This window comes from Rhagoletis zephyria, unplaced genomic scaffold (genome assembly GCF_001687245.7).
Source record: "Rhagoletis zephyria isolate East Lansing unplaced genomic scaffold, Rhagoletis_zephyria_1.1 Rzeph_scaffold_10092, whole genome shotgun sequence".
Lineage (NCBI taxonomy): Eukaryota > Metazoa > Arthropoda > Insecta > Diptera > Tephritidae > Rhagoletis > Rhagoletis zephyria.
In genome coordinates, this window is record NW_016167170.1 from 1 (window position 1) to 7,989 (window position 7,989).

The 7,989-nt window shown below is 36.0% G+C and overlaps 1 protein-coding gene across 1 annotated transcript; it reads left to right on the forward strand.

Moving 5' to 3' along the window:
- The first annotated feature begins 2,412 nt into the window (after nt 1-2,412).
- On the forward strand, nt 2,413-7,766 carry LOC108376235 (trypsin-1-like). The gene is made up of 5 exons (XM_017632428.1): nt 2,413-2,643; nt 4,636-5,098; nt 5,298-5,683; nt 5,759-5,938; nt 7,584-7,766. Exons 1-5 carry the CDS (start codon nt 2,581-2,583, stop codon nt 7,755-7,757), a joined length of 1,266 nt encoding a protein of 421 aa, XP_017487917.1. The 5' UTR covers nt 2,413-2,580; the 3' UTR covers nt 7,758-7,766.
- The last annotated feature ends 223 nt before the right edge of the window (nt 7,767-7,989 follow it).

A 7,989-nucleotide genomic window follows, 5' to 3' on the forward strand; every position in this document is an offset into this window, starting at 1 on the left:
TTTAAAATAAAGAATCAAAAATTTTGAAATAAAACAAATGATAAATTTTTATATAAAAAAATTCCAGGACTTTTCATTCGTTTTTCAATATTTGGTGTAGAGAAGCACACCGGGGTACTGCTAGTATAAATATGTAAGTATACACGCAAACATTTTCTATAATTACTGGTATAGAAAAACAATGAACTCTGAAAAGAATTACTATTTTATTCAACAAAAAAACTTTTTGTGTAACACATAAAGCATATTANACGGATAAGATAACGGCCCAGAAACGTAAGGAACATACATAGACATATGTTTACTTGCCTTAAAGGAAAGGCGTTCGCTTTATGAGCGAAGAGTTAAATTCATGAAAATCATAAAAAAATTTTAATGCCAATGTTGAATAAGTTTTGAAAAGGGCTAAAAAAAGGGCTAGGGGCAATTTCAAATTTTTGTGGCCAAAAAAAGAATTTGGTAGCCAAATTTAGCCACCAAANGCATGGTTGTAAGCCATGCAGAGTCCGCAGAAGACTCCGGAAGCAGTGTCCGGAGGATGCATCAGACTAGGCCGAGCATACTTTGAAGTGCCATCTTATTGAAACTTAAGAAAGTTCAATTACTTGGCAGTTGCGAAGTGCATGTGCAAAAATTTCCTAAATTGCATAATTTTAATTTTTACTAGAGTTAGCGTGTGCACAGACGGACGGACGGACGGACGGACAGACAGTCACCGCTTAATCGATTTCTCTTTTCATTGTGATCATTTATGTATACATTTGTCTATATCTATCTCGTTTCGTTTTGCCTGTTACAAACAACCGTTATGTGAACAAAGTTATAATACCCTTGTCCACAAGTGCGCTCGGGTATAAAAATATCGGCTTATTTCGGAGTAGACTTTTAACTGGTAGTTTATGAAAAATCCGGTATGTGTGTCAAACAAACTAAGGCTGTTTCTCCAAATGTTTGTTTTGAAAACATTTTATAAGCGAGTTGGTGCATTCCCAAACTTAATATAAATCAGGGTGATGCTTTTTCCATCGGAGATGTGAAATCTATTATATTTTAAGACTTACGCCAAAATATTTCGGAAAAATATTAAGATTAGCCTGAGCTAGACCAATTTTAAAATACCACCAAAAATTTCATAATTTTGTTTCTGTTGATGAAGTTTTTAAACATTTATATACATACCTTCTAAGCTTAAACTATTTTATCAATTTTTAACATAATATTATTAAAAAAACTCGATTTTTGGCGGTATTTCTAAATCGTTTCAGCTCGCGCAAATCTTAATATTTTTCTGAAATATTTATGTAAGATTAAAAAAAGAACAATAGCTTTTATAATTCGAAAGAAAAAACTCTGCCGATGGTTTTTTGTATGGATAGTGATGCACCCTAATGTGAGGCAACATTTTCGCTTTTGCTAATTAAAATATAGCCACTTGGCATGGATACGAAACTAAGATTATATTCATACATTTAAAGACAATTTACAAAATATAAGCTGTTCTGCATACTGAAAGGACTGATTCAGATGCAATTTGTATAGCAGAATTCCCAGGAAAAAGAAATATGGAGAAAATTTCATTACAAAACGTTAAACCGTATATCACGCGGTAGGTGCCGCGGGCAAAAGCTATTTTTTTTTTCTAAACCGAAGAACAAGAAGCAATACATAAAAATTGATATATCAAATCCTTTAATTTATTGCACAGATTTACAGAAATTTAATTAGTTTCTCATTGCGAAATTCAAATCGCTGTTAGTCAAAAGCATAAATATTAATGAAGCTAGTTTATAAAAAAAGAAAAAGACAGATAAATATGAAGCGACAAATCGTGTAAGTGTGGAGAAGGAATAATTAAATACAACTCTTAAAAAGATTAAAACAAAGCTGGCTTATGAAAGCTAATTGGGTCATGCAGTCAGAAGTGCCTCAAAAAGCAAGTGATGAAAAATTATACTGAATTAGGAAAAAAATTAATAAATGCATGACTTTTAAAATAAAAGTTGTAAAAAATGGAATGATAAATACCAAAATTCGCAAGAAATATACGACTGTCTAAATAGTAAAGGGTACGTTCGGCACTGAATAACAACAACTACAAAAGTGATACACTTGTTGTGCAGAAGACCTGATGGCATGTGCGTCTGGCCTTAAGCGCTTCAAGAAAATAATTCTTTTCGTACGTTTTAATATTTAATAAGTGTACAACATTAAAAAAAAATAAAAGTAGAAAATTACGAAGTAGAGACATTGATAAAGTGCACAGCATAGCAAAATTTGGAATTTATTAAAGCAAGAATTCCACATTTTTTTGTTGTGAACATCAAAAATGCGGCCAGAAGGAGCTTGCCACCAGAACTCTGGCATATAAGTAGCGACTGAAGGGAACTTTCTTCTTTAGTAGAACTACGAGCCTTGTGTTGCGCGGAAGGTCTGAAGAAAAAAACAACGAGTTAGATCTTAAAAAAAATTGTTAAATTTTGATTTTTCGCTTTTGGAGTGTTGAAGTTTTGTGTGCCAGCGGTACTTGTGGCTGTCAACGCTTTAGACGGCGCAAAGTGTCAAATCGTCAAAAGAGCAGAAATGTGTCAATTAAAGAGCGTTATATGGACAGTACTACTGCTTCATTTAAGTGCTGGCCGAGTGGTGAGTGTGACGGGAATGTGGAGTGATTCGGTAAACTGTAAAGGAAGTACAAAATATGAAGGGTTATCAATAAATGGAGTTAAAGAAGTGAAAACCAAAAAAAAAAGATTATACCAAATATTAACTTAATGGTGATACCTACATTCAAATTTTGTGGAAAAACAATGCCGTTTTGTTAAAAAATACTCTGAATTACAAGGGAATCTAAGACTAAAAAACTTGACTTTTTAATTCTATGCTGAACTATGTATAGACTTTTAATTTTCTTAAATTGCATTATTAAACAGGCATATGTATGTGAAAAAATTAAAAAGAAACATCAAACATACTTAATCTTCAATGTACTTTAAGTCTACAGCCTCTTCTCCCTCCACCTAAAACTAATAAGAAAATGAAAGATAAAATATAATAATTGTTTGCCGAGCAGGGCGATCTGAGTTGCTTAATGAATCATCAAAGTTGTCGTCACGGCCGTGATATATACTCCCGGACACCAAAGCACTTCCGCCTTTCAATTAGAGGCCGTTGCCCACCGTGAGGTCACTTCTCATATGCACCACCAGTGTCGCCATTAAAAATCGTTGAAAAGTGTTCCCTACTTAACTCAAGTGTACTCTGAACGTATACTACTTAATTTCCATCTTCCTCCTTGGAGGAGCTAGCCTTAGTCCTGAAACCATTAGGTAACTGCCATATTTTCGGCCTGCCAGCAGCTCAAGCTCGTCGCACCCACGCTTTTAAGTCTATATTTTGTTTTTCTTGAAAACACATCTCTCCTCCCTCGTTTTCTCACAGTATTAAACAATCTGTGGGAATTGACTCCACTATATTCTCGAGGATGTGTGCATTAGAACAAAGTGTGCTCTTCGTCGCGTCGTCTAAAGTAGAATCGCCATATTAGCAACTAGACCCTCTTTTTCCTCATTTCATATAGGCATTTCTTTAACCAAAGTATCGTTACCGTATGTTCCAGTTGATCTATTCGAATTTTATTCGATTTATGTAGTTCTATTATCGCTTTCGTTTTTAAGTGCACTCGAATTAGTTCTCTGGTCTTTGCAGCTCAACTATTTTTGGTATTTCCCCTTTGGTAAAAGGTAATTTATCAAAGTTGTACTGCCTCAGATACTCCAGTTTTAGTGTTCATAAGTCACAGCTCCGGACCTTCTAATTCAGTTTAGTTTTTGGGGCCAATAATGGTCGTTTGAGTCCTTCATTGTTTTTAGTTCTTAGCAAAGGGTTGGATTGAGATATTTTACCTTTAGCTACCAGTAGCGGTATTTAGTGCTGCCGCCCTTCTTGTCGTATAACTTCGCCATGATTTCCCTTTCTCTTGAATTTACTTTTTATTTTCTTTACTTCCGCGTAGCTATGATAAGGCTCAGAGGCTTTTTCATACGTTCCTTACCGATTTGCACTGATTTTTTGGGATAAGATTCTCTTTTTTTTCTAAACGTGCTGCATGTCATCTTTCTATACTACCAAATTAACACTGACGTAACTTGGAAAATATTTGATTACCTGCCGAGGTTTAAACGATACGACACGTTTAAAGTATTAGCTAGTTGATAGGATAGAAAGAGTTAACTCACGCGCAATAACGTGGTAAAATACTACATTTGTCAGCCCATATATCCACTGCATCAAATCGTGGTTTGAGTAAATATGCCGTAATCATTAGCTTTCTAACTAATTTCCATCACGAAGAGCTATGCAGCCCGGTTCTTTTGCCTCTAAGAGTGTGCCATCAGCATTTGTATTGAATCACTTTTGGGTCCCTCGTCGCATACTTGTCTCCCACTCGAGGTGGCAGTTCCCTCGGTACAAACCCGGCGGAGCTTGAGGACGCTTACTTAAATGGCAGTCACATTTGGAAGATTACAAAAAAAAATTCCTTGATACCTCCTGAAAACAAATTATGCAAAAATAAAATTCCAGCAATTTTTCTTAGAACTTACCCAGTATAATAATCGAAATATCTACTCTCCAAAGGAATCCGGTTACATTTATGAACCCCCCAAGAGTCAAAATCCTGCTTTGCCGCAGGAAAATGAGGGCAGCGGCAATGGTTATCAATACCCACCTCCACTAGCTTCACAGCCGGCTTTGCCTGAGCCAACCGTTAGCGGCTACTACTACCCGCATCCGCCGCAGCGCATCCCTGTCTTACCTGCAGAGAATATAGACTACCGGCCCGTAAGTAATGATTCATCTGCAACACTACCACCTGGCGTATTGGGTGACTTCATCGGTGACTTGCCTACGAACCAGCCACCAGGCAATAATGAGTCTTTTGCCACCCCACCACAGGGCGTAATGGGTGATTTCATCACTGACATTATTAATGCGCAAAAAGAGCAAATACTCTCATCGTTGTTGGGTGGAAATGGTGACGATCATGATTCGCCCGATGATGATGCAAAGAAATTTCGCTTCAATAAATGTTCTTCTTGCAGTAAGTATGACAATATACATATCTATGTATCTTCTTTCAATTCCTCATATCGCCTCTTTTCGTAAATTGCATTTCCGCTCTTCGAAATTTTCACACTGACAACTTTCGACAACTTTCCACGATGTCATACGAAATCTCTTTTCTCTCTCTATCTGTCTCTGTGTCTCACTATATTTCACCATTCACATAACTCTTCTAGGCTGCGGCGTACCAAACGTAAAACGCATTGTTGGCGGCCAAAGCGTGGATTACAACAAACATCCCTGGGCGGGACAAATTCGCAAGAAAGGTTTCGTCTTTTGCGGAGGCACTTTAATCAACAATTTGTATTTACTCACTGCCGGTCATTGTTGCGATGGGCTCAGCATGAATCAAATAACCGTACATCTATTGGAGCTAAGTCGTTCTGCGCGAGATAAGGGCATCACGAGAAGAGTTGTTGGCGTGAAAGTACATAACAAATACAACCGTAACACATTGGAAAATGATATATGCTTATTGAAGTTGGATAAAAGAGTGCCATTGGATCATCCACTTAGACCCGCCTGTATGCCAAATCCCAGTCAAAGCTTTCATAGAAAGGAGGTAAATATTCATTTGAATACATAGTTTTAAGCTGGTAGGTAAGAATTTTATATGGAATTGTATTTGATATTTTAGGCTACAGTCGTTGGTTGGGGCACTACAAGCCAGGATGGAAGGGTCGCGAGCGTTTTACAAGAGGTCAATGTGCCAGTAATAACAAATGAAGAATGCCGTAAGACAAGTTATAAAAATATGATAAAAAGTACGATGTTGTGTGCTGGCTACGTGGGTAAAGGTGGCAAGGATGCTTGTCAGGTGAGCAGTATGGCAAGGAATATTAAAGGAGTGGTTGTTTAAGTTTTTTTTTAACTCTAAAGGTTTTGGAAAGAATAACCGCCTATAAATAGCCTCTTTTTACTACTTTCGTGTTTTACTCTTGCACTTTTCCCTTTTTTTAAGCATTCATAGGCTTTGCAGCATTTTAGAAAGAAAAGTTTTGACTTTTAACCTTATCGATATATGAACATATATGTCAAGAAGGATTTCGATGTTAACTATCATCGAAACATATTTGGAGAACCAAGTGTTGCTACGAAAACTGATAATTTACATCTAAACCTTCATCAATAAGATATTTCGAGAATACTATATATATCGATACATATTGATTACTAATATCGATAACTCAAGGAAATAATTTAATTGATATTTCAATTAAAACTCACGAGGAAAAAGATTGATTCGAATTTATAGATATGCTTATCGATAACATAGTGGGGAATTGTGTATGTAAATGGTATTTAAATATAACAATGGAGAAGTTGATAAGTTATCGATACGAGTAAATATGACGGGAATTCCAATAATATTTTGTAACAACATATGAAACGAAGGCAGATTGCAATCAGGATCAGTGATGTCCAAAGCATAGCACGCTTTCGAAGCTTTTTACAAATATTTTTCTTTGTTGACCAAAGATAGCTTTCACACAATTGGCCTCTTCATAGCCATATGTAAGCTGGAGGAAAACTCTTTCATGCTTGTATATACATATGTATATCAATCACGGCCAAACAATTTTCTGTGGGAGAAGCTTTTTAATGCTTTCTTTACATTTAAATATGGCAAGAAGCGTTTAAAACAGAGTTAGCCAGCGCGAGCTTTCATTTTGTGCCTGCCCTATATGAATTGTACAGAGAGCTTTTGAAAGCTTTGGCACGCGTGCCTATGAATTGGCCAACTTTGGGTTAAAACGCTTATGGGCACTGCCTTGTCCGCGGCCAAAGTTCTTTTAAGCTTTCTATACATTTCTCTGCCCATCTCTGGTTTGAAAGCGTTCTATAGAATTTCTATGCACGCTTACAGATTAAAAGCTATCTCTGGTCGCGGTTTACACTATGTTATATATATATATCATTTACAGTAAGAGCGAGCTTAATCCCCGAGTATAGTGGGTGAAGCTTTTAAAAGCTTTGTATGGTTTTTATAAAGGCGAGTTTAGAGAAAAGCTCCCCCATCGCTTGTCTATGTCTTTAACGACCAAAAAATAGCCTGAGGGTATGGGAATAAAATATGCTTGCTGGTCAGTGGTATGAACTGATTTCTTTTATTGTCGAAATTTATACATATATATTTTTAGTGCCAAAAAGAAAAGCACATAGTAAAGAGAGCGCTAAAATGAGTATTTTCAATAAGTTAATTTTCACTGATTCTTTGCTTTCTATCCTCTCCTTTCCTTTCATTACCTCTTCTTATTTTTGTTAATTTTCTGTTTTTGATTTTTATTTTCGCTTTACACATCTTCATTCTCCTTCCGTTTTATTCTTCTTTACTTATACCTCGTCTGCTTTCTTCTTCTTCGAACTTCTTTCTTTCTCTCATACTCCCTCTTCATAGCTTTTCTGATTTATTAAAAATTAATTTTATTTTTATAAATTTGCTATTTTTCTTCTCTAAATAGGGTGACAGCGGTGGTCCATTGGTTGTGCGTGATCGTGTCTACAGCCTGGCTGGTATCGTATCTTTCGGTTTTGGTTGCGCTAGGCCGGATTCGCCGGGCGTTTACACACGCGTTACTAAATATTTGGGTTGGATCGCGACGAATACGAAAGATGCGTGTTATTGTTCACAATAAACAAAAGCTAGGCTCTAGATATCTCCTATTGTTAAACTCTTAAAAGTGTTTATCTAAATTTTTGATATGTAACTTTATTTAATTTAATATGTATTAAGATTTAATGAAATAAATAATTTATTGATTCATTTGCTTGTTTGGGTTATATTCTTTTCGGCTACATACGTCACTTCTTGGGCGCGCAAGAGAACGAATAAATTTTTACTGTCGTCGCCAATAACACGGCATTATC

Coding starts and splice junctions, on each gene's coding strand:
- LOC108376235 (XM_017632428.1), top strand. CDS start 2,581: ATGTGTCAATTAAAGAGCGTTATATGGACAGTACTACTGCTTCATTTA. Junction 2,644..4,635: donor ATTTAAGTGCTGGCCGAGTG/GTGAGTGTGACG, acceptor TACTCTCCAAAG/GAATCCGGTTACATTTATGA. Junction 5,099..5,297: donor CAATAAATGTTCTTCTTGCA/GTAAGTATGACA, acceptor TAACTCTTCTAG/GCTGCGGCGTACCAAACGTA.